Raw genomic sequence first — 26,068 nt, forward strand, 5'->3', positions numbered from 1 at the left:
AGAGATTGGGTTCCTGTAATTCCTCTTAGAGGGCATGACCCTGTTCCCTGCTCCCCTCATCCTCAAGTCCTCCCAGCCCAGAAGACATCTTGGTTGGCCTTCCTTCTTAGGCATCCCACTGTCTTCCTACAGTATCAAGCCAGGGACCCAGCCTCTAATACGGGGCACTTGGAGGACATTGCAGATCCAAAGTATAGCGTTTATCTTTGACTAACAACGCGCTAATCAGAACACTAGCAAGAGCCTAAACAAATTGGAAACAACCTACATGTTTTACGATAAGAAAAGGGAATCAGGCTTGCCTTTAATCCCAGAACTCAGAGCAGGGCGGTGGTGGTGGCGCACGCCTTTAATCCCAGCGCTAAGGAGGCAGAGGCAGGCAGAGCTCTGTGAGTTTGAGTTCAGCCTGGTATACAAGTGAGTTCCAGGACAGCCAGAGCTACACAGAGAAGCCCTGTCTCAGAAAACAAAACTAAACATCAACAATGACAAAGAAAATGTTTAAATGATTGTACACATGATGAAATAAGACACACTTGATGAGCTGATAGAGAGGGAAATCTTTGATCTATCTCTTAAATTAACGAACAATATCCAACATGGTCCCACTTACCCTCCATTTGAAAAGGAAGTGTGCACAGCTTCAACACAGCCTCTTCAGGGCACACAGAATGGATGAACTGGAAGCATGTTCAGAGAACCAGGTCAGGGCGGCAGCAACATTGGGGTTGACTTCTGTCTGTCTCCCGGATGAGCCTTTTGACTTAGGATATGTCACAAAATGTTCTACACCCCAAAACATCCATCACCCAAATGCCACTCACATTTCTTGTAAGAATTGACTTGTTAATAAGAGAAGTGTTATATTAGAGGGACATAATTGTTCTTCCTCTTCCAGTAAGCTATGGTGACAGTTATGGCATTTTAGCTTCTTAAGTGACAGTGACAGGTGTCAGATCTCTCTCCGATACCCAGGCTACCTTTGATAGAGGACTATCAGCCATGCACGCTGATCTGGTTGCTTTGAACACTGTACAGATTTCTTGAGAGAGCTGTTAAGTCTGAAGCATAGCCCCAGCCCCTGGCATCCATCCCAGCCTCCTGGCCTGGGAGTTGCATTGGTTTGGACTCCAAATCCCAGCATGCCAGGAGGGGTCAGGACCACTCCCATGGGGTATTTAAGTGGGCTCCCAGAGGAGGAACACGTGGTTCCTGGTTTGCATGTGCTCCCCACTTTTCTGTCTCCCCACCATACGCTCAGCCACCTGAGAGCGCCATATTTAATGAAACGATGGGCATATTAATTCAGTTTGATCTGACCTATTGGATTTCTTTGCACTGGCAGAGCCGCTCATCTTGGGATTTTTTTCCTAACAAAAGCTACATCACAACCACAGCTGCTTGTCAAGGTCAGCTCTCAGAGGCAGGTATAACTCAAACAGCTTGCGCCACACTTTCTATCATCTTAAGCCTCACTGAGCCCTAGCAGCCACGTTCACCCTGGTCAGAGGGAGACCGCTCCTGATAGCTTAAAAAACAGTGTGTGGTTGGTGCAACCACAGCCCACAGTTGGCATGAAGGACTATGTTCTGATTGGCTAAATGACTCTGCCATGACCCCTTCCTGGCTAAAGAAGCAGGCTATTTGGCTCTCTCTTCTAGTTAGCGGGGAGAAACCCCTAAAGGGCTGCTGCTGATGTTACAAACTTAGGCCCGACTACAGATTTCACCCAATGTCCTTTTCTTTGATTCCTTTGGATTTTCACTGAGAGTAAGGCAGGGTCTGAACTGGCAACATGAGGGGAGACAGCGGAACAGCAGTAGCAAGAAGGCAGTTGAAAGATTCCAAAGAATGGCCAGGGGCAAGGGTTGCAGGGGCAGAGGTGGCACAGATAACAAAGCACAAGGTGTTATAGGAAAGACTGTGACATGACAAAGGCCAGGGCCGCAAGCCATAGTCACTGGGAGAATTACATGGAGCTACTAAACCCGAAGGGCCAAGACTCCTGACACCTGCGCTTGAGGTGTGACACCAGCCACGCGCACCTCCGGGGAGTGGTTGCTTCTAAGAGGTCAGGGTCATACGAGCTGCCAGGTGCCAGGCCGTTAGCAGTCGAACCCCAGAGCAACAGCCCCTCCAGTCTGAGCAGCCCAGTCCATAAGTCCGGCCTCTAGGGTCTGGAAACATAAGCCTCTGGTTCAGGACTTGAGCCTTGAAGCTGTTGGCTCAGACAAAGAATATTCAGAATCCAAGGACCCAGGTCTGCCTCTTGCCAAGTCATGATGATTTCTACCTGAATGGAGCAAAGGAACTCTAGCTAGCCGATGGGTGATAGTCAGATGCTGTGGACTCGTGACAGGAAGGAGCAAGGTGAGAGGCTGGGCTGCTCTGGGCTTGAGGGCAAATGACGGAGACACCAATAGTTCTTGGAAATACATAGGCAGGAAACGGATGAAGACATAAGGCATAAGAGAAAACAACAGACTGTTCTTTCTGGTCAACCCCCCACCCCAACACTCCAAAAATGAGGAAGTCGTGAGAGCTCCCAGAAAGAGGAATGGGAGAAGGCACACCCTTGAGATTAAGTGCAAAGCTAGCCCCAAACCCGAGCCCAACCCCACCCACCTCTAACCTCTGCACGTGTACCATTTACAATCCACTCTGTGTTGTTTGCTGTTAAAAGCTGAAATTGGATGTCCCAAAATACAAACCACTGGACACAAAACCCAGCAAGACTGTCATGTGTACTAGCAGCTTCTGACTTGGTCCCTCCCACATCAACCCTCCGGGATTTAGTTCTCCACTCTGACTGACTTCCTACCCCTGGTCATTGCTGCACAGGGAAGCCAAGAGTCACTGTCTCCAGACACAGGTAACTGGGCTGGGGTCACCAGGGAGACCAGTGGGACAGGGAATGTGTTAGAAGAGGCAGGGAGAGGGGGAACTTTGGGCATTGGTGGCCCTAAGGAGGAAGAGATACAAGAGGATAGTGTGGGACTCGATCCCTTTATTGGATTCCAGGTGAGACAAAGACCTAGATGCAGCCCCCGTTGTGGCTCAATGGCAGCCCGATCATCTTCTCTAGCCCGGGTCCTACCCTAATCTCAGTTTTGGTCCTAGATCCAGTTTGAATATTCAAATCAGCCCTGATCAAAGTTTGAATTCAACCCTATTCTGCTACCAGTTTTACTGCAAGCTTGGGCCCAGTTTCTCTCATGGCTTCAGGCTGAGTGCAGGTGCCAATCCAAGGGAAGGGCACACTCTCAAGACGGGCCCATCTTAGACCTAGCAATAGCAATAAGCTTAGCTTTGGGCATTACCTCCAAATTCCAAACTCAGCTGAACCCTGGTACTTAGTCCAATCCTGACCCCATTTCTAATTCAGTTGCATGTTGCCCACCTTTGTAATTTTTTCTGTTTATCTATTTACTTATTTGTGTGAGTTTTACCTATGTGGATATCTATGTACCACGTATGTGCCTGATGCCCACAGAGATCAGAAGATCATATTCAATCTCCTGGAACTAGAGTTATGGATGGTTGTGAGCCACCATGTGGATGCTGGGAACTGAACCTGGGTCCTCTGAGAAAGAAGCATGCGCTCTTAACTCCTGAACCATCTCTCCAGCCCTCACCAGCCCCTTTTCACTCTAGTTAGAGCACATGCCATATTTGATCTCAGTTCCGGTCTGAATCTCAGCTCTACATACTGCTTCTAGCTTTCTCCTTGGTCCCAGCTCTGTATCAGCCTGGATCCTGTCTCTCACTTTCAGTTCCGACAGCCCCAACGGCCTAGTGTTTGTCCGAGCATGACAGTTACATATGAGAACTTCCAGAACTCACGGAGCGAGGAGAAAAACCCAGAGACTGGAAAGGGTGAGAGAAAAGCAGACATACACTCCTAGCAGGTCCTCCTCTCCAGGAGTCCACAAGGATTTCTGCTGTCATAGTCTGTCTATGTATCCACCCTAGGCACTGTTGTGTGCCTCACTCTGGTGGGGACAGGACTAAGCACTGGCGGCTCGTTGTGAAGAGGATACAAAGTCCTCAAGAAAACAGGACCAAGGAAGACCTTGGTGATTTGGCTTCCTCTGCTCTGTGGGGAGATGAGGAGTGTGCAATGCACTTAGTTGGGTTTGGAATGGAACTCTTTTATTTGACCATGCAGACATGTGTTAGGGACCTGGCTGCTCCTATTTGTGCCCTATTGGTATCCTCCCCGCTCTGATGTCAAGACCTCATTAGCACTGTGCTAGATTCTGTGTGCTTATATGCATGTGAATTCCTAGTGGGTGTTAAACACGACCTCAGGGCCGTAAGAGCTTCAAGGAACTGCAAATGTTCAATGCTTTGGAGGCATCAAATGCCCGGGCACCCAGAGTCCCCCAATTCTCTAGCTATGTCCCCTCCACTTCCAGTGACAAGCCTTTGGTGGTCTCCTCACCCCAGAAACCCCTTCCCTTCTTTCTCTCTCCCTCTTACAGTCTGAATCCCCTTACCCTGACACCCTCTTACCTTTCAGCGGCTCCCCCCCAGTCCTTCCTGTGGAATGTCTTCTCATGGACCCACCTCCTCCTCTTCTCCCTGGGCCTCGGCTTCCTGCTGCTGGTGGTTGTCTCCGTGATTGGATCCCAAAGTGGGTGCCCTTGGCATCACAGGGAAGAGAGGAATCGCAGGGGTGTTGGTGGGCAGGGTGGACGGAGGCAGCGATGGGAGCAAAGACTTAAGGACAGCAGTGAGGGCCATGGCAATGACAAGGTTAACAGCAGAGACGCATAATGGACAGGGACCTGTGTGGGGAAGTAGATGAGAGCAGTGGTGGGAACACTGGTGGGGACACGAGGACCCACGAAGGGGACGGCTGCTGGCCGTGTGACTTCTTCTTGTGCATCACCTCACTCCTAAGCCTCAGTTTGCTCCAGTGCAATCCTGGGTAACAACGGTGTCTGCCCCAGTGTGACCCAGAATGCTACCTTGCGTGCAGTGTCCATCTTACTGCTGCCACAGAGGGGACTGAGCAATCTTGGTTCTGATCATTCTATCGTCCCCATCAGATTCCCAGTTAAGGAGGGACCTAGGCACCCTGAGAGCCAGTTCAGAAAACCTCACCTCCTACATGAAGGCTGAACTGCAGGCCCTGAACTCCAAGGGTGAGTTGGGCTCTGACCGGGTTCTGGGCAGGAGTGGGCTGGGCAGGGAGGACAGAGTCCTGATCCAGTCCCTTGTTCCGCAGGTAACAGCTTGCAAGAAAGGATCAATTCTCTGAAAGTGGACGTGGACGATCACAGGCAGGAACTGCTGGCAGGTGAGAGGCCCTGGTCTCTAAGAGTTGGCAGAGGGTGTGGGCAAATGGGTCCCTGGGACTGAACTGTCGTCTTCCAGGCCGAGACTTGAGCCAGAAGGTGACTTCTCTGGAGAGCACAGTGGAGAAAAAGGAACAGGCCCTGAAAACAGGTTAGACCTTGGTTTCCTGTACCCTGGGAGGAGGTGTGTGTGTGTGCAGTGTGTGATGTTCCTAGCTGAGCCCTGTGCAGGTCACCTGAGCACCAGGGACTCGCCAAGCAGCTGTGGCAGTAGAGCGCTGTTCTCATGTCCATCTGTGTGTCCCAGATCTTTCTGAAATGACGGAGCGTGTCCAACAGCTGGGGAAGGACTTGAAGGCCCTGTCGTGCCAGCTGGCCAGCCTCAGGAACAATGGTGAGGAGGTGGACGGGCATAGTTTGTTCCAGTTATTGGGATATGGCATAGTAGACAGCGCCTCTGTTCTCCATCCCCCTTCCTTTTCCTTTTGTAGGCTCTGAAAGGACCTGCTGCCCCCTTCACTGGGTAGAACACGAAGGCAGCTGCTACTGGTTCTCTCAAACTAGGAAGTCATGGCCCGAAGCTGACAAGTACTGCCAGCTAGAGAACGCTCACCTGGTGGTGGTCAACTCCATGGAGGAGCAGGTGATGTCTGGGTGGGGAGGCTCCTGGCGGGCGGGGGGGCTCTCTGGTCTAAGGGAGAGGTTACCACACTCTCTTCTTTCTTCAGAATTTTCTACAGGATAAGTTAGCCCATGTGGTCACTTGGATGGGCCTCACAGACCAAAACGGGCCCTGGCGATGGGTGGATGGAACGGAACTGGAGAACAGCTTTAAGTGAGCGTGTGTTGCATTGTGCCCTCATCTAGTGGCCTTTGGCCAGGGACCACCTCTTCTCCCAAGGGGCAGGGGTAGAGTCTGGTTTCTGGAGAATCACCCCTGTGTCTGCTCATAGGAACTGGGCCCCACAGCAGCCAGATAACTGGTACGGACATGGACTTGGAGGAGGTGAGGACTGTGCTCAGTTCACCTCCGCTGGTAACTGGAATGATGACGCCTGCCAGAGGTCCTTCCGCTGGGTCTGCGAGGCAGAGCTGGCCAAGGCCGGCTAGGAGCTCCCTCCACCTAATTTACGTCTTCAATGCCTTCAGCTGCTAAAGCCTGGAGTTTGGAATCCTCCTACCCAGTCTCGACATTCTTGGGGTTTTTCTTTTTACTGAGAATTTTGAGGCAAGGAGAAAGGGTTGTGTTTGAGATGGGTAGTGTGGTGACCAGAAGGGTGAGGCTACTGGAATCTGTGATAGCTTATACAATGTGCAGTTTATTTTAGCCAACTTTTAATGTAACAAAATTAAATACTTTTTGTTGATCTTTGTGTTGTTTTATTCATATCAAATTGGATAACAATATGAAAAACTATATAGATCACAATCTAGCATTTACCCTCTTTGACTGAATAAAAGCAAATTCAAAATGTGGGTGGGTAACCTAATATTCCCCAAGAGACTCACAGAAAGCATTCAACGTTCTGGTTCCCAAGAGCTCCACTTTTAGTAGCTGTGCCTGGTCTAAAACCACACTGTTAAGAAAACTGTGGAACTGGATACAGTGTCTCACCTCCATAGTTTCAGCCCCTGGAAGGCAGAGGCAGGAGAACCACTGCTAGTCTGGATTCCACCATAAGTTCCAGGTCAGCTAGGGCTGCATGGTGAGACACTGCCTCAAAACTGAAACAGGAGGAACCTTTGTAAACCATCCCAGGAAAAGGAAAAGCAGAGTTGCATGCTTGTGGTTATACTCCTGGGACTCCACCAATCAATGCCTGTGCTTCAGAAATCCTGGAAGCAAACTTACTGCTGTGTGGCATTGCTCAGAACAAGCAGAAGCCATATTCACAGACAACGGCCAATCCCACGAGCAAACCACCCAGGATCTGGAGACTGCAGGAGCGAAGTCCTGACTTAACTACATGGAACTGAAGCTCTTTTCGATTAGTATGTGCAACACTCTAAAATTATAAAATCATTATGGGATTTTCAAACAAGATTAGCTTTTGTTTGATCTTCTCCCCCACACTTCTCTTCTAGCCCCCTTTTGTTCTTCTAATGCCCCCACCCAATAGCTTTCTCTCGAGTCTCACGTCACATAGTCCTATTGCCCACCCCGCTCCCAAACTCCCTCCCCCTTCTCCTGGCCACCTTTCTGGTTTCAGATTCTCTATTCATGCTTATCCCTACTTGTATACTTATTTATAGACTTGATAAACTACAACCCTCATGGAAAGAGAACACATGATTTTTGTTTTTCTGAGTCTAGGTCACCTTACCTAACACAATATTTTCCCAACCCATCCATTTTTCTGCAAAATTCGTGGTTTCTGTTTTCTTCACAATGAATAGAATTCCATTGCGCGTACATATCACGTTTTCACTATCCTCCATCAGCTGATGAGCGGCTAGGCTGACTCCATGTCCTTGCTCTTGTGAATAAGACAGCATTTAGCAAGGATGCTCCAGTGGCCCTGTGGTCGGTTACAGAGCGCCCCTTGAGTATCCGTCCACAAGTGAGACAGCTGGGACATACGGAAGTCATAGGTTTTATTTTTTTTTTTTTTTTGAGGCATGTCCATGCTGATTTCATTAGCTGACACTCTGCTAACACTGATATGGTGTCTTAATTAGAATTTATATTGCTGTGATAAGATACCGTGACCAAAAGCAACTTGGGAAGGAAAGGGTTTATTTCACCTTACAGATGTCGGGTCACACTCAGTCACTGGCGGAAGTCAGGGCAGGAACTCAAGGCAGGAACCTGGAGGCGGGAAGCCATGGAGGAGTGCTGCTTACTGGCTTGCTCCTCATGGCTTATTCAGTCTGCTTGTACAACCCAGTATCATCTGTCCAGGAGTGGCACTGCCCACAGCTGGACCCTCCCACATCAATCATTAATCAAGAAAATGCCTGAGAGACTTGCCCATAAGTAAATATTAGGGAGGCAAGTTTTCAATTTAGGTTCCTCTTCCCAAGTAACTAGCTTGTGTCAAGTTGAAAAATAAAACAAAAGAGTCCTACCAGGACTTAAGGAGGGTTTTGCTGCTGCTGTTATATGGGGTTTTGGTTGTCTTTGCTTTGCTTTGTTTTGAGACAGGGTTTCTCTGTGTAACAGCCCAGGCAGGCTGTCTGGGAACTAGCTCTGAAGACCATGCTGGTTTATTTACTCACAGAGATTCTCCTGCATCTATCTCCTGAGTGCTCAGATTAAAGGCGTGCGCTACTCCCTCCATGCTTGACTTAAAGGTTTTTATTTCCTTACATCTTCATCAGCATTTGCTGCTCTCTCTCTCTCTCCTTTTTTCTTTCTTTCTCCCTTTCTATCTCCTTCCTTCCTTCCTTCCTTCCTTCCTTCCTTCCTTCCTTCCTTCCTTCCTTCCTTCCTTCCTTCCTTCCTTCCTTCCTTCCTTCCTCTCTTGCTTTCTTTCTTATCTTTCTGTGAAACAGGGACCCACTGTGTAGCACTAGAACTTGCTCTGTAGACCAGGCTGGCTTTGAACTCACAGGATCTGTCTATCTCTGCCTCCTGAGTACGGAATTAAAGGTGTGCATGCCCACCATGCCCAGCCTCCTCTTTTCTTGATAATAGCTATTCTGATGGAACCTCAAAGTAGTTTTAATTTGCATTTTCCTGATGGCGAAGGACACTGAACATTTTAAAATACCTATTTGCTATTTATGTTTCTTCTTTTGTTCATTTTTTTCATTAGATCTTTTGTTGATTGACAGTTTTGTTTTAGTGTTCCATTTTTGCGGTTAGACAGATAAAGATCTATCCTAAATATTAACCCCTGTCTAGATGGATAAGATATTTTCATTCTGTGGGTTCTTTGCTCTGCTACCTCAGTGGCTCCCTTTGCGATGCAGAAACATTTTGTCTTCTGCAGCCCCGCTTATTAATTCTCGGCACTAGTTCCTGTCTTATTGGAATCTTGTTTAGAAATCATTTGATTATATCTGTATCCTGAAGGGCTCTCTCTGTTTTCCTGTAGCAATTTCCGTGTTCCTGGTTTTAATTTAAATCTGATCCACTTTGAACTGACTCTTGTACAGATACAACTTTGTTCTTCTAAAAGCGGACATCCAGCCTTGCCATCACCGTGTATTAAATCAGCTGTCTCTCTCCTAGTGTATGATTTTGACAGCTGTGTCAAATATGAGGGGACTGCAGCTGTGTGGGCTGATCTCTGGGACCTCTCACTGGTATATAAGTCTGTTTTGTTTTGCCTGTATAGTGCTATCTTTGTCTCTGTAGCTCTTAGTATAAGTTGAGGCCAGGTATCATGACACCTCGAGCTGTGCTCTTTCTGTAAAGATGAGAAGCACTAATATTAACAGAATCAATACCTAAAGATAGAATGGAAGGCAAACCAACTGGGTATTACTGAGATTTATGAGATTATTAACGAAATGGGGCCGAGTATTTGCCTATAAGTAAGACTTCAGCTAAGAACAAAAAGGAAATACTCTGGCTGTGATAAAACAAAAATGAGCATTTAAGTACATACTTTTAAAAACCTGCATTGGGGCCTGTAGAGATGGCTCAGTGGTTAAGGGCACTGACTGCTCTTCCAGAGGTCCTGAGTTCAATTCCCAGCAACCACATGGTGGCTCACAACCATCTGTAATGAGATTTGGCACCCTCCTCTGGTGTGTGGGCATATATGGAGGCAGAATGTTGTATACATAATAAATAAATAAATCTTTAATAAATAAATAAATAATAAAATCTGCATTGATATATACTACTTTACCACCTCTCTAATTAATTTTGGGCTTAAGAGGAAATGCTAAAGAAAATCCCAGTGATCTAGATGTGAAAAATGCAAGCCCATTGAAACTGTGGACTGGTACAAAGCGGTTCTCAGGAGGAACTGCATGTCATCATAAGAATGAAGTAGAATAAGTGTTTTTAACTCACAAAAGTTTGAGAAAGGATAGAAACTCCTCCACTCCCTTAGTCAGTAATAAAAGTCTTCAGGAACCCTTATGGGGCAAAGATCTATTTTGGCTCTGGGTTTCTGTGGTAGTGTGAATGAGAATGGCTTCCATAGGTTCATACATTTAAATACTTAGTTCCCAATTGGTGGAACTCTTAAATACTTGGTTCCCAGTTGGTGGAACTGTTTGGGAAGGATTTGGAGGTGTGGCCTTGTTGGAGGAGGTGTGTCACTGGGGTTGGGCTTTAAAGTTTATAAATCCAAATCCTAATCTCTGTGAATTCAAGGCCAGCCTGATCTATAGAGAAAGTTCTAGGACAGCCTGAGCTACACAAAGAAACCGTGTCTCAAAAAAAAAAACTGAAAAAAATCTGAATCTCTCTCTCTCTCTCGCTCTCTTGCTCTCTCTCGCTCTCTCTCTCTCTCCTCTCTCCCTCCCTCCCTCCCTCTCTCCCTCCCTCCTGCCTTCAGATCAGGATCTTAGTTCTCAGCTAATGCTTCAGTGCCACACCTGCCTGCTTGCTGTCATGCTTCCCTCCACGGTGGTCCTGGACCAACCCTCTGAAACTGTGAGCAAGTTTGACTAAGTCAAGTGCTTCTTTCTGTAAGTTGCCTTGGCCATGGTGTCTTGTCACAGCAACACAACTGTGACTAAGACACACACACATTAAAAAAAAAAAGATAAGCACGGTGACAGTAGTGGCAGCAGTCACAATGCCAAACCAGCTAGAGAAAGCAAAGGGATGAATTTGCTCATAGCGGTGATGGTGAGTGAGATGACTCTGAAGAGAAAACATACAGAGTAGCACATCCTCACAGGTGTGCCTGGAGAGTCAAGGAAGAGAAGAACAAGATGACTCCAAGCCTCGATGCTTTGACCATCAGGCCGGAACAGTCCTGAGGAAGGAAGGAGAGAGAGCGGCTTTTCAGAGGATCCTGATGAAGATGATGATGATGGTGGCTCTGAGCAGGAAAGCAGTCACAAAGGAACGATGGTGGGATGCTGTTCTGGCAGCCCATTTGTGTCTCCATAGCAGCAGCAGGCACCCACCGCTGCCTCCTCCTCAGATAAAAACACCTCCCACACCAGCTCCCAAAGCTTCTCTCTGACTACCACTTGCCCCACCTTCGTGGCCATCTGGATTACTTCTGGGGCCTCTCCTGGGGAGGCCCAAAAATGTGAGCCTATTTCCACCTCGTCTGAGGGTCAGAGAGTTTGGAGGTTGCTCAAATTTGATGACAACAATCAGGGCTACACCTCCTGAATCAGGATGTGGCGACTTGGTGCTTTTGACATTAAGATGACACATACAGGTAGATCCACTCCATCCTGACAGATGGTCAGGACGTGCAAGCGTACTCTGCTCCTTCTTTTGTAATAGGAGGTTACCTGGGGAGTGGCTGTCTTTAGGATACTTGGTCTAAGGTGTCTTCACTGCCTAAACAACAGAATGCTGACGACTTGATGTCTCAAAGTGTTGAGCAATTAACTGTTCAAATTGTCCTTTGTATCATGTTAGAGGAGTCTTTTGTTGCCTCTTCCCCCTTTTGTGTTGGGGTATAAAAGCTTGTAGAAAATTAAGCACACACAATTTCAGTATTCATTGGAACTCCCTCCTGGTACTAGCCTATGTTTTCTGTTTTATTATTTTATTCACATCTTTGTCCTCTTTACTATTTTTCTGATCCCCACACCCCTACCATGGCAAATGGTATTTTTGTTGAGGCTGGTCCCCGACACTCTCCACTCCTGAGACTACCTGGGATTCCAGGAATGGAGGGTTCCTACTAAAACTTTTACCACTATTGCACGTGACCTCTTGGCCCTCTTCCTGGTTTATCCATATCTCCTTCTTAGCACTCCTTCCTCCAAGAGCCTCACCAAGGCTACATCCCCCTGCACCTCCAAGTGTCCACCCATTTTGTTCTGGAATGATGTGCTCTCCTTTGGGGTCTCCACTCAGAACTGCCCCTAGTGGGCGTCTCCAACCAGTTCCCTTGTGGAACTAGGGGTGTTAAGTGCCCCAACAAACGTAACTCAGTGACCTAAGGCAGATGATATGAATGCAGCCACCACTGAGAAAGAAGAAAGGTGGACAACCAACAGTACCGACCCACAGATCACTAATTCTGGGACAGATGTGGGTACACCCGTGCCCACTGTGTGGAGGGTATGTCAAGAGACTGATGGGGTTCCTAGTGCTCTCCAAAAAAAGCTAAGGGACGATTCCATCAAGCCTCTCATCAAGGCGTCCCCCATCCCCACAAATACGGCCCTTCTGTCTGTCTCAGTACAAGCTAAGGATGGTGTTTATGAGCGACTTTGGAGACCAGCTATGTCAGCTTCTGATGTCAGAACCAAGCTGGTTTGTGGAACAAGAGGCTGGGGTTGAGCATCTCTGGATATTTTCTTCAGTTTGAGGAAGATCCTAGAGTTTAGATTTGCTTAGACTTACTTCACAGAGAAAGCGTTTTCTCAGAACAGAGTGGGGATCCGAGAAAGGCTGCCCACGTCCATTCTCTCCAGGTCATCGTCTCTACCCCTTTATCCCCTTCTCTGCTACTTTGGAATTAGTAACAGAGAATCTTTGTTCTGACTCTCTTCGTCTGTGCTATGGGCACCCAAGCAGAGACTTCTGAAAACAAAAGCACCCCACCCCATCCTGGTTCATATCATCTTGATCTTTGTGTTTGAGTTAGTTTTGATATTTTCTCTGTAACTGGTTCATATTATTTGACTTGTGGTGAAATGGATCGCAATGTCATTTTCTAATACAAAGTGGGATGTGTGGGGGAAGAAAATGTAATATTCTTTGATGAAAATCATTTCCCATTGACCTGTACCTTGAGTTTTTCATGGGAAAAAAATGCTCTATTCCAACATACCCTCTGTTAATAATAACGTGTAAACAATACCTGCTTTGTGGAAAGAAGAAAGGCACACATTTAAAACCTGGGATACAAAATGGAAACCAGTCTCACAGAAAATGTGGCAAAAAATCCAGTTTAAGTTTTTAAGAGATGAAAAAAAGAAGAAATTCTTTTTCTTCAAAAGTTCAAAAGTGTGACAAATAGTGCAACTCAACTTTCAGAGCATCAGAGCTAGTCCCAGGGCTGGAGAGATGGCTTAGTGGTTAAGAGCACTGGCTGCTTATCCAGAGGGCCCAGGTTCAAGTCCAGCACCCATATGGTGATTCACAGACTTCTGTAACTTGTCTCAGGGGATTCTGGCCTCTGTGGGCACCGTATGCACAGTGCATGGACATGTTTACAGGCAAAACACCCACACATACACATTTCAAAAACATACTCACAGCCCTGACCATGGCTCCTGTGGAAAGCTTTGGAGCCTGGAAGCTGGTACGAGTTACTTTCCCAGGAATTTCTGTCTGTTTACACTTGAGAGTGTTGATATTTTAAAGAGAGCTCATGTGACTTTATCCAGTGCCCTTGCTTTATTATATTTTATCACAGAAACCCCTCCACATGGCACACACCATACCACACACTCACACATGCTACACACAACACATACTGCACACACACACACACATACCACACACACATGTGCATATCACACATGCACACACACACGTGTGTGTGTGTGAGTGTGGCACATCTCAGTACCTATTGTATCTTGAATCCCTTTCCCGTGAGCCCCTAGCATCAAAGATTGCTGGCGCCCTTACAGGTACTGCAGTGACAATGAGATGTATTTTCTAGAGCTGAGTTCTCTGATGGGTTTTAGATTTTTATTCCAGTATATTGAAACAAACTCTGCTGAAGCATTAAGGAGACCTCTTGTTTGGGGGCTTTAGTGTAATGAATGGATACCAGAAGGTCAACCGAACCAGCATTTAGATGCAAAGGCTAAAACTGTTATATCATTAAATCAGTGCTGTAACATAGTACCGTATAACACCAAACCATTTCCTGAAGCTGCGAAGTTCTGCCCGGTACTGGGGGGTGGAGTGGTGGCAGGAACCGTAGTGAGCAGAGCTGGGGACTGTCCTGCTCACTGCTGTCTACTAAGGGAGAGAGTCACAGTTGCGTCTTACTTAGAGGAAGTAGGCCTGTTCCTTTCGCAGCAGAGGGGGACACGTTGGTTTGTGATGCCAGGATGGCAAGTATACCAAAAGCTGGCCCAGGAACACCTCCCTGTTGGGTGACAAGCCCGAGTGAGTAATGAAGGCTGGCAAGATACGTCAAAGAAGCAGCAGCTGTGGCAAACAGGAGGAGCCGCTGCCAACGGAGGAAGTGTATTCGCCAGGACATAGATTTGTCACGAAGCAATTTAATATTGTGATGAAATGTTGGGTATGAATCTTAAAAATTAATTAGAGAATTATCTGATGAAGGGAAAAATTACAACGCAGAAAGTTAAGAACTCATGAAGGAGATTGTGGGACCGGAGCAGATGAGGTGTGAACTAAATTTCAGAAAGGAATGGGGAAGTCGTAGACGCTGGAAAAACCGAGACGAAACTGAAGAAGTGGGAGAGACACGCATTGTGAAAGACATCGGGAAAGGATGAAAGGTGAGGGGGCCGCTCCGTGGGGAGAGTACCTGTTGCATGAGGGTCAGGACTAGAGTTCAGCTCGCCAGTACTCCCGCAACACTGTGGGGCACAGAGGCCCACCTCTAATCCCAGCACTCAGGAGGAATCTGGTTGAGTCGGTGAGCCCCAGACTCGGCAAGAGTCTCACTTCCGTCAGTAAAATGGACAAAGATCTAGGAAGACATCTGACGCCAGCTTTTGACCTCCACACGTGTATAAACATGCACACACATCCACACACATACGAACATGAACATATGAATACGAACATAACCATTCATGTACCGCCTATATACATACACCCTCGAAAGCAAAGCAAAGCAAAACAAAACCCAAAGGCTAGAAGTAAGAAAAAGTGAACCAATATGTATATATATTGGGTCACTTTCATATATATATATATATATATATATATATATGAGACTTGCGAAAGAGCTTCAGCACGTGCCGGATGTAATGTGACCTGTGCAGGTAAAAACGTACAAAAACTACAGACACGGATGCCAAACCCACACATTTCAAGACACAATTCACGGGATTTCCCCTGCAACACTGTAGAGTTGCATGAATCTGCACGTTGTGTGAGAAATCTGTGTGCCAGGGCACCCGACAGAGTATTTGTCCCTTGAGCACAAACCCTCGCCTTAGGCTTTTTCATTCTTTGCTTTAGCTGTGCGCCACCCAGTGGTAGGTCTGAGATACTGACGGTGGTTTTCCCATGAGTTCAGTCCTCAGTCTGCTGAGGATGAGATCCGTGCCCGCCCTGCTCCGATGGTTATCCTGGAGTCTATAAACAAGATTAGGGTTCAGCATTCCACGGCAACATGTTCTCACTGTTCAACGTGTTCTCACTGGGTCTAAGTAGAGAGAGGGCCGAAGAATGAGCAACGGTTTCCCTATTCTACTGGAACTGCGGAAGGCTAATCCTGAATTTTGACCCGAGCTGGCCCTAGTTGGGCCACTGTTGCCATTCTGCCATGAGATGCATGAGGGTTTGAGCACAAGAAAAAAGAGGAGGGAGCGCATATTATTTCCGTATTTCTTTGGGGTGTTAGAAGTTCCTGATCAGAGTTCTAACTGAGAGCTGGCAGGCATTCTCAGGAGCCCCCTCTGAGCATGCGCTGATTTCTGGGTTTCAGATTGTGTGACGTTCAGGCTGGAGGACACTAGTCTGTCACCGTCTGGAGAAACAAAGGGATGGGGGTCTCACTTGTCAAACACTGGCAGATTCTGGTGAACGTTGTTCGTTTGTTTAGACAAGTTTCACTATGCAGCCCTGGCTGGCCTGGAACTCACTGTGCAGACTAGGCTGGTCCTGAACTCATGGAGATCCACCTGCTTCTGTCTCTCCAGTGCTGAGAATAAGGAAGTGCACCACCACATACAACATTCTGGTGTTTTGTTTTGTTTTTGTTTTGCCTTCAATGATTTTTTATTGAAGTTTATTTCTCAAAGTCTTCAAAGAATTGATGCATATGTTCCAACTACATTCCATTGTTGTCAGGTGGTATTCCATCTTACCTGGAACCAGAAGCCCTCAATTAAAGTTTAAAGACTTAAAATAGTAAATGTCCTATTATCAAAATGGAATTAAATATTAAATACTAAATTAATAATAAAAAGATACCGGAAAGACGCTCCACATAGGCTGAGATTATGCAGCCTACCTCCAAATCACCCCAGACCAAGGAAGAAATCACAAGATTAAATAATGTTTTAAACTAAATGAAAAATGAGAAAATGGTATAACAAAAAGGTGATCACAGGGCTTCACAACCTCAGATGTAGTGAGTCACCTTTGGGTAATGCAGAAGGTTGGCTCCAGGTCCTTGACTGCAGATGTCAAAATTTTCAGACGGGCAAGTTCTATGTCTAAAACGTGTCCCATTTGTATATGATATGACCTCCACACATTCTCTTTTGTAATTTATTTTTATATTACTATAAATGCTTAATGCGCAGTTTAATGCCAGATAAGCAGTTTCCATACCATTGACGGAACGGTAAGGAAAGAGCCTGCACACGCTCGGTATAGTGCTAATTTTTCAAAATATTTTTGGTTCTCCCTTGACAGAATCCATGTGGCCAGAGTCCCTGAGAACACACAGCTAGCTAGCTGAGAAGAAAAATCCAAATTAAAAAATCTAAGATTCCGCCTTAACAGACCAGAGAGGGAAAGCCTGTGTAGAACAGGAAAGTGGGGAACACACTGATGAGCAGAAAGCAACAGAATCAAAAGAAGGGGGGGGGGCTGGAGAGGTGGCTCAGTGGTTTGAGAGGACTCGGGTTTGATTCTTAGGCTGGCAGATCTCTGTGAGTTCAAGGCCAGCCTGGTCTACACAGTGAGTTTCAGGACAGCCAGGGTTATGCAGAGACACCCCATCTCAAAAAAAAACCTTTAAATAAATAAATAATGTGAAAAACAAATAGCAACGGTAAGTGTTAAAGGAGAGACACTGTTATAGAGCCTCGCTCAGGAAGAGGAAAAGCATGGACAGTCTTCTGGCAAAAGTTTATCCATAAATGAGGTGAAATGGATGCATTTCTTAAAAAGTACACATTACCGAAACCAGAGCCAAAAGAAACAGGGAGTCCGCGCAGGTTTATATGAATTACAAAGAAAATGTTCAGTTTGAGATGATGATTTTTTTTTTTTTTTTGTGAATTCTATCAAGTAGCTAGGACAGGGTATGACTGTTGTGGCCCTGTGAGGGTGCCATGGTGGGTGCCATGTGTCCCCGTGTGGCCCCGTGAAGGGTACAATGGTGGGTGAGACGTGTCCCCGTGTGGCCCTGTGAAGGCTGTGATGGTTGTTTAGACATGTCCCCGTGTGGCCCTGTGAAGGCTGTGATGGTTGTTTAGACATGCCCCCGTGTGGCCCTGTGAAGGCTGTGATGGTTGTTTAGACATGCCCCCGTGTGGCCCTGTGAAGGCTGTGATGGTTGTTTAGACATGCCCCCGTGTGGCCCTGTGAAGGGTGTGATCGTAGGTTAGATGTGGCCCTGGGTGGCCCTGTGAGTGAGGACAGTGAGGGAAACAAAGACACATTGTAGTCCAAAGGGAGAACAAGAGAAGAATGTTGGGATCAAGAAGGAGGTGACAGGGCAGCTGGAAGTCACCAAGAAAGAGAAAACTAGGTCCCAGTCCTACTGTTCCAACCCCAGCAGGAAGGGAAAGCCAAAGCCACAGCCAGGAGGTAGGCCAGCAGCGTGGCGACAACAGAGGCAGTCCTAGCTGAAGTAGACGCCTGCGCTTACTGTAAACCCTAAACCAAGTGTGGTGGTGGTGTGTGTGCGTGGTGTGTGTGTGTGTAGTGTGTGTGTGCACGTGCGTGCATGTGGTGTGTGTGTGTGTGCGTGCACGTGCGTGTGGTGTGTGTGTGGTGTGTGTGCGTATGGTGTGTGTGTGGTGTGTGGTATGTGTGTGGGCATGTGCATGTGGCGTGTGTGTGTGTGTGGTGTGTGTGCACACGCGCATGTGTGTGCACGCACGTGTGTGGTGTGTGTGTGTTTACTCCCACCGAGCCTAGCAGAGGACACCAGAATCCCTAGAGCTGGGGTTACAGATGGCTGTGAGCCATCCGCTGAGTGCCAGGAAATGAACTCTGGCCCTCTGCAAGAGCAGCAGTTGGTCTCAACTGCTGAGCCATCTCTCCCACCCCAGCAGGGCTGCTCCTAAGACCTAAACACGAGGATCAGTTGCCACCCAGGGTGCCTTGGTTATTCTACTACAGCATGGGGGTGGGAGGGATCAGGAGGAGGTTGTGGCAAGGGAGTGGATCCTGCTCAGATCTGCTGAGTTTATGCAATCGGAAGTTTGGGCTATGGCGCCCAGTGGCTCTGAGCTCTGTAACAAAGAGCCAGCCCTACCACCAGGACACTACAGAGATGGAGCACATGGCTTCTGAAACTGCCTCTCTGTCACCAGGCTTTGCTCTCAGAGACAAGGGGCTCTGAACACAGGTGCAGGGAACTGCCCAGTTTCTCTGGCTTTTCCCCTCCTGTAGGGCAGCTCATTGCTGAGTGGGGGCTGAATGTGCCGAGCCCAGCAGGCAGAGTTCCCTCAGTACTTTAACCCCAGAGAATGAGTGTATAGTCTGTTTACTTCCCCAGCTTTCTCCGGAGCACTCAGGGAACATTCCTAGGCTTGGACCTTCACAACCCCTGGACGAACAGAAGGGTGAGCCTCAGAAGCGAGAGGAAGCTGCTCTCTGAGACTCCGGCCACAAAGGTTCTCAGGGCCAGCAGCGGCTTCCAGTACCAGAGCTTAAGAGAATGCAGCCTGAAGTGGAGAAGGACCCTGGACCAGCTCAAACCAGCTGTGTATAGTGGTGTGTAGACCTCCACAGCGGGGGGCTGCAAGAGTCCCAGCTCTCACTCGGTAGGGCTCCTCCAGGAAGTCTGATGCAGAAATAATTCAAGTATTCATTAATTTTTACCTCCACATCTCCCTTTGATGGCGTTTTTAGTATTGCTTTTATTGTGCTTTTGTTTTTAAAAATCTTTCACAATTAAATCTTGATTCCTCTTCTTGCCTGTAGCACTTGCTGGTAACCATGACACCAGAAGTCAGACCTCAGCTCTGCCGGAGGTAGAGAGCATTGCTGGGGCTGAGGAGACAGAGCCCTGGGCTCAGGGAGAAACCTTGCCTCAAAGGAATAGGCAGAGAGTCAATGAGGATCATGCTCCATGTCCTCTTTTGGGCCCATGTGTGCACGCAGCATTCACTCTCACACACATGTGTGCACTATAATCACTAACACAGACACCAATAAACAAAAGCTCTTATTTGGGGGCGGATACGATCGAAGTATGTAATACACATATATGAAAATGTTGCTTTAGGGCTGGAGAGATGGCTCAGCGGTTAAGAGCATTCATTGCCTGCTCTTCCAAAGGTCCTGAGTTCAATTCCCAGCAACCACATGGTGGCTCACAACCATCTGTAATGAGATCTGGTGCCCTCTTCTGGCCTGCAGGCATACATGCAGACAGAATATTGTATACATAATAAAAATAAATAAATATTTTTTTAAAATGTTGCTTTAGATTCATTAATTTCATCTGTATGGCTATATTAAAATATATTAAGTTTTAAAAGAACATATGCAATTAGTTCTTGTGAAGGTTTAAATGAAAAAAGACCCCCCACCCCAGACTCAGGCACTTCAACACTTGGTCTCCAGACCTTGGAGAGGTGTGCTGGTTAGTGTTTTGTCCACTTGACACAATCTAAAGTCATCTGGGAAGGGGGACTCTCGACTGAAAACCTATCTCCATAAGATAAACACATGACAAGGCTGTCATTTTCTTGACTAATGATTGATGTGGGAAGGCCCAACCTACTGTGGGTGGTACCAACTCTGGGCACTTGGTCCTGGGCTGTATAAGAAAGCAGGCTCAGCAAGCCATGAGGAGCAAGCCAGCAAACACTGTTCCTCCACAGCCTCGGCTTTGGTTCCTGCCTTGAGTTCCTGCCCCGACTTCCCTCAGTGATGGAGTTGTCAGATGGAACAAACCATTTAATCCCTGTACTTTTGATCATAGGGCTTTATTACAGCAGTAGAAAACCTAAGACTGGAGGTTTGTAGGTGTGGCCTTGCTGAAGGCAAATATGTCACTGGGCATGGGTTTTGAGAGTTTGAAGCCTCATCCACTTCCAGTGTTCTTTCTGTTCCGTCCTGTGGTTAAGAACGTGGTCGCTCAGCTTCCCGTTCCTGCTGGCTGTGATGGAGTCTTACCCTCTGCGACCACAGCCCACACCTTGGCCATGGTGTTTTGATATTGCAACAGAAACTCAGTCAGCAGTGGCAACACATGGCTACAGAGGGCCACAAAGCTAAGGGCTCCCAGTCAGCAGTGGCAACAAATGCAGATGTTTTTATAACTAGTTAAGGAAAGTCACTAAAGATGAGCGGGAGCAGCATCAGTAAACAGCAAAAACAACTCAGGAACGATTACGCCCAACGCTTTATTGTGCTGCTATGATTCCTCAGAAGGCGGGGGGGAGGGCGCATCTTAGGAGTTCTAGTACATGATCCTTTCATAAAGTTAAAGGAGAAAAATTTCAAAATAATGCCAGAGCTTTCACTCTCCTGGGGATTTTTCTCCCACACAAGTCGTCTTCAGAAGCTTCTGAAGACGGAACACGTGCACCCTGCCGTTTCTGTGGTCATGAAAGCATCTCAGTGACTCCTGGTTTGCCTTGTAGACTCACCAGCGGGGCATCTATCAGTCATTGTCGCTCTGCTGGGTATGGGGGTAGAAGTGGGGGCAGTCCTCACCCACACCCGGCTCACACCCTTGCCTGTTGTCTGACCGTTCTATCATTAGTTCCCGAACAAAAAGAGCAAACTGGGAGGGGCAGGTCATGTAAACAGAATTCAGGTCTCAGATGAGAGCCATATAGGCCAGATCCCCAAAGAACAGACCTGATGAAGGCCATGGAACACAGGAAGTCAGTCCTGCCCACCCATTCCCAGACTCGTTCAGGACCATAGAGGCCTGCTAGAAATATAAGGAGCCTACAAGTTGGACAAAATCTTGGACTGGTGGAAAGACAACGGTGATGTCTCCCATTCTACCGACTGCACAGATAAGCCATTCCGAACACCGTCGGTTTCCATGACATCCCAGTGCTCAACCCCATTACAATGTTTGAGGTCAGTTTAGCTGGTCAGGGTTCTTAAAGCTCCCAGGGTCACTCTAGTGTGAAGCAAGGTTGGGGACCATTCCCATAAATGCAGCAAGTCTTGGGAACCAAAAGTCAGAAGCCCCTACCTGTCCTCCTGGGAGTAATAACCATGAGGTCGGCCTTCTTCAATGGCCAAGACTTGCTGCTTCCGACCAGCACGTCTTTGAAAAACACAGTAGCAGCTGCCTTTGTAATTCAGACAATTAATGGGGCTGCAGGTTCTTTCAGAGTCTGATGGCACAAGAGAGGATAAAAAAGTGGAGGCTCTTCCTAGTGGGCCATGGACAAGAAGTGGGGCCAGCTATACCCGTAATCCTCCTTATCATTACTCTTAAGATCAGCCACGTGGCAAGCCAAGGATCTCAGGTCACCCACTGCTGGATTTGCAGTATCGTAACGATTGATCTGAGACACACGGATGAGAATAAGGGCAGGGAACTGGGTGTTCTCTCTTCTCAGTGGGTCCCTGCAGCACATATGCCCTGCTGAGCCCAGCCCAGGAACCTCCCTCACTCCTTTGCACGCCGTGCCCAGGCGTAGGAGCACAAGCATTTGACCTACTTTGGGTTCCTGCCTCTTTTCCTCCAGCCGTCTCTCCATGGAAACCACCTTTGAGTTCAAACTGCAGGCTAGAGGTGCAGGCGGCTCAGCCCAAGGAATTGTTCCAGTTTACACTCTGGGAGACTAGCGGGTCTCTCACCCCCTTCCGGTTTCTGCTTAAAATTCTTTACCTCAGTTTTCATAAATAGTGTTGTTTCTTGCAAGGTGTGGCCCAGAAAACAGAGGACTGGAACTTAGGAATCAACCTACGTACCTGGATTTGTCCCAGCCCAGAGCCCCATCCAAGCCCTCCTTCCTTACTCTCCTAAGTCAGGGCATAGATTTCAGTACCTGGGTGGGGGGGGGGGCGGGTGATGGTGGAAAGCGATTCTCAGGGAAACCAGTTCCCTTAGTAACTGATGAGTTTGTTGAGATGGCTGGGACTGATGATATGATCTCTCTGCTGGGACGCAGAGGGTGCAGCAAGTCAGCTCAGGCAGGTGCTGTCAACATCTAGCATTGTATGTAAGAAAACTATGCCTTAGGAGGTGATGTTCTATGATTACTGAACGCAGTGGGTGGCAGAGCCAACAGTCACTCCTGTCAAGAGTCCTTCGCATCTCCGCCAGCGTCCTCAACACTATCCTCATCCATCTCTCCGTGGTGCCCTCTGGATACTGATGACAATGACAACTGATGAAAAGAAGTTGTTCATCTACAGATGCTATGCACAGGCCACCACAGGGGGCACAAGCCCGGAATGGCCTGGGGTGAGGACCAAATAGGTAAAGCCAAGAGAGATGCCTGAAATGGATGAGAGACTCCCAGGAAAAATGCCATGGAAGATATTTTAATAAAGTAGAAAAGAAAAAAGAAAAAAGAACGTAAGAGATTTGATTTGGCGGCCAGCCACACATTTAACACAGACTCACCAGTCTTGCCTTTCCTTTTCTGGTACACTGCATGGTTACAGGACAGGGCTTTAACAGATTAGGGCTTAAATAATTTTTAATACTTTTTGAGTAGTTTTCTAAAGCACATTTTTTTAAACAAAGAAATGAACTCAGCTTCTAGGAGATTGTTCTCTCATCCCAGGTATGACAGACATCATGTGGTCCTGGCTTATTTCTTGCAACTTAACAGTTCCACCCATGGTCTCGAAATAATGGTTTCGTTTTTAAAATGTGTGTGTGCATCTGTGTGTGTGAATGTGTCTGTCTGTGTGTAGTGTGTGTGTATGTATGTGTTCATGTATATATCTTTGTGTGTGTCTCTGTGTGTGTGTATGTATGTATGTACGTATGTGCATGTGTTTGTCTATGTATATGGATGTGTGTCTCTGTGTGTGTGTATCATGTCAAATGTGTGTAGGTTCCTATGGGTTTAGAATGGAACTGGAACCCCTGGAGCTGGAGCTACAGGTGATTTTGAACCTCTTGACCTGGATCCTGGGAACTGAACTCATGTTCCTTGGCAGAGTAGCAAGTGCCCTTAATCACTAAGCCATCTTTCCAGCCCCAAACGACAGAATTTCACTTTTTTCTGGCTGAAAATGATCCATGATGTGTGCACACTTAGTTTCTAAGGTGAGAGATGCTTAGGTTGCTTCCATTTTGTTGGTATTGTGACCAGCCTGCAACAAACACGGGAGTGAGGATAGTTCTTCCAAACACTGGCTTAGTTCTTTTGGATACAGGAAAGTAGTGAGTTTTCTAGGTCACATGTGGTTCTATTTTTAATTTTGGTTTTCTGTACAATTGTGTGTGACTTATACTTCAATAATGCTCAACTGTTCCCCTTTCTCCACATGCTTGCCAACATGAACTTCCTTATTTTCAACATCTGGGAAGGGGAACTGGACAAGTAAGAACTCCCCTGCCCCAGTTGTTTCTTTTATTTCTCGGAATTACGGGTCTCTCAATCACTGTACCAAGGGCTGACACACACTCCTACTTCAGACCACTTTTTCTTACACACAAAATGGAAGTGGACAGTTTGGTGTGCTGCATCCACTGGGAATACAGTCTCTCTCTTGTAGAAACATCCCTCCATATGATCATAATATAGTACTATCTGATTGGATGCAAACTCCAAGCAGACCCGAAGGGATGAAGCTAGAACCTCCCCTACTTCTTCCCTTGGGAACCAGGGAGAGGGAACCGGTTAAGATGTGGTGGGTGAGCCGGTTGTGGTGGCGCACGCCGGTAGGATTTGCTGAAGGAGGCAGAGGCAGGAGGATCACGAGTTCGAGGCCAGCCTGGGCTACACATTTTTAAATGGGGCTGGAGAGATGGCTCAGCGGTTAAGGGCATTGCCTGCTCTTCCAAAGGTCCTGAGTTCAATTCCCAGCAACCACGTGGTGGCTCACAACCATCTGTAATGAGGTCTGGTGCCCTCTTCTGGCCTTCAGGCATATATGCAGAAAGAATATTGTGTACATAATAAATAAATATAAAAAAAAAAAAAAGATGTGGTGGATGGGACGGAAGTGTAGAACCTTTGCTTCTGTAGCTTGCTTGTGCCTTTCAGTCTGTCCCTTTGATCTGTCCCTGCTTAGGCACAATCCCATCTCCTCCTGACGACCATTTTCTAGTTCCAGTAATGTAGCACGAATAAGAAAAACCCGGAGACAGATACTGGGGTTCAAGCCGAAGATCAGAAAGCAAAGCAGCCAAGCCACTAGAGAGCTCTTACCTCAGACAAACACAGGGGTGATCCTGTACTCAACGTGACTATAGACTGCAACGCTCTCCACCAAGCCTCAGGCTGCAGACTGAGCTCTGAGCTGCTGTCTCCTCCTGTCTTATATTCCTCTCTAGTGCTGGGAATAGAGGCATGCACCACCACCGTCTGACTTCTATGGCTAACTAGTGTGGCTGCTGGGATTAAAAGTGTGTGCCACCCCTGCCTGGCCTGTATGGCTGACTAGTGTGCTAGCTTTGCACTCTGATCTTCAGGCAAGCTTTATTTATTAAAACACAAATAAAATATCACTATGCAGTGAGCTTCTTTTCTGCAGGACATGTGTTGACTAGAGTGTGGCATCTAGGGCAGTATGGCCTCTCTAATGAAGATCACATGTGACTAAAGAGAGACGGGGTCCAAAATATTGGAGAGCAAGGGCCACAAGATTGGCTGTCATTTTTGTCTGTTTCCCTCACTGCTGTAGGACTCTGAGCTTTGTCAAACACTTTGAAGAAATTTTATTTGTCTTGAAGAGGAAGCCATGGATTTATGTTTTAATTTTCGTGTAACATTTCTTTTTTAAAATGAATCCTGATGTTGTTACAAATAAGTTTCCTATATCACCCAACAAAATTGGGAGCATGGGGGTGGGAGGGGAGAAGGAAGGGCAGAAGGGGAAGAAGAGGGGAGAAGGGGAGGAGGAGGAGAACTTGAGGGAACAGAATAGTCGAGTTGGAGGAAGGGCAGATGAGAGCAAGGAAAGAGATAATTTGATTGAGGAAGCCATTATAGGACTAGCAAGAAACCTAGCACTAGAGAAATTCCCAGGAATCCACCCAGCTAAGGCCCTAAGCAATAGTGGAGAGGTGCCCGAACTGGCCTTGCCCTGTAGTCAGATTGATGACTATCTTAAATGTCACCATAGAACCTTCATCCAGCAACTGATGGAAGCAGAGGCAGAGACCCACAGTGGAGCACTGGGCTGAGCTCCCAAAGTCCAGTTGAAGAATGGGAGGAGTGAGAATATGAGCAAAGAGGTCAAGACCATGATGGGATCACCCACTGAAACAGTTTACTGAGCTAATGGGAGCTCACCAACTCCGGCTGGATAGGGAAGGAACAAGCATAATACCAAACAAGTCCCTCTGAAAGTGGGTGACAGTTGTATGGCTGGGGCAGACTGTGGGACCACTGGCAGTGGCACCAGGATTTATCCCTACTGCTTGTACTGGCATTTTTTGGAACCCAGTCTCTTTGGATGGATACTTTGCTCAGCCTATATATAGTAGGAAGGGCCTTGA

The 26,068-nt window shown here is 47.2% G+C and overlaps 1 protein-coding gene across 2 annotated transcripts; it reads left to right on the forward strand.

The window, feature by feature from the left end:
- The first annotated feature begins 2,632 nt into the window (after positions 1 to 2,632).
- On the forward strand, positions 2,633 to 6,660 carry LOC130877821 (C-type lectin domain family 10 member A-like). 2 transcript variants are annotated; one of them, XM_057775421.1, is made up of 10 exons: positions 2,634 to 2,872; positions 3,774 to 3,876; positions 4,523 to 4,636; positions 5,055 to 5,150; positions 5,234 to 5,305; positions 5,383 to 5,454; positions 5,611 to 5,697; positions 5,795 to 5,946; positions 6,032 to 6,138; positions 6,257 to 6,660. In XM_057775421.1, the coding sequence occupies exons 2-10, from the start codon at positions 3,810 to 3,812 to the stop codon at positions 6,411 to 6,413; spliced, it is 924 nt and encodes a 307-aa protein (XP_057631404.1). In that variant the 5' UTR covers positions 2,634 to 2,872; positions 3,774 to 3,809; the 3' UTR covers positions 6,414 to 6,660. The 2 variants fall into 2 exon arrangements, with proteins under 2 accessions (XP_057631405.1, XP_057631404.1); XM_057775422.1 differs by lacking the exon at positions 4,523 to 4,636 and having other exon boundaries at positions 2,633 to 2,872.
- Positions 6,661 to 26,068: the final 19,408 nt, after the last annotated feature.

The sequence above is a fragment of the Chionomys nivalis genome, chromosome 7, assembly GCF_950005125.1.
Source record: "Chionomys nivalis chromosome 7, mChiNiv1.1, whole genome shotgun sequence".
Taxonomy (NCBI): domain Eukaryota; kingdom Metazoa; phylum Chordata; class Mammalia; order Rodentia; family Cricetidae; genus Chionomys; species Chionomys nivalis.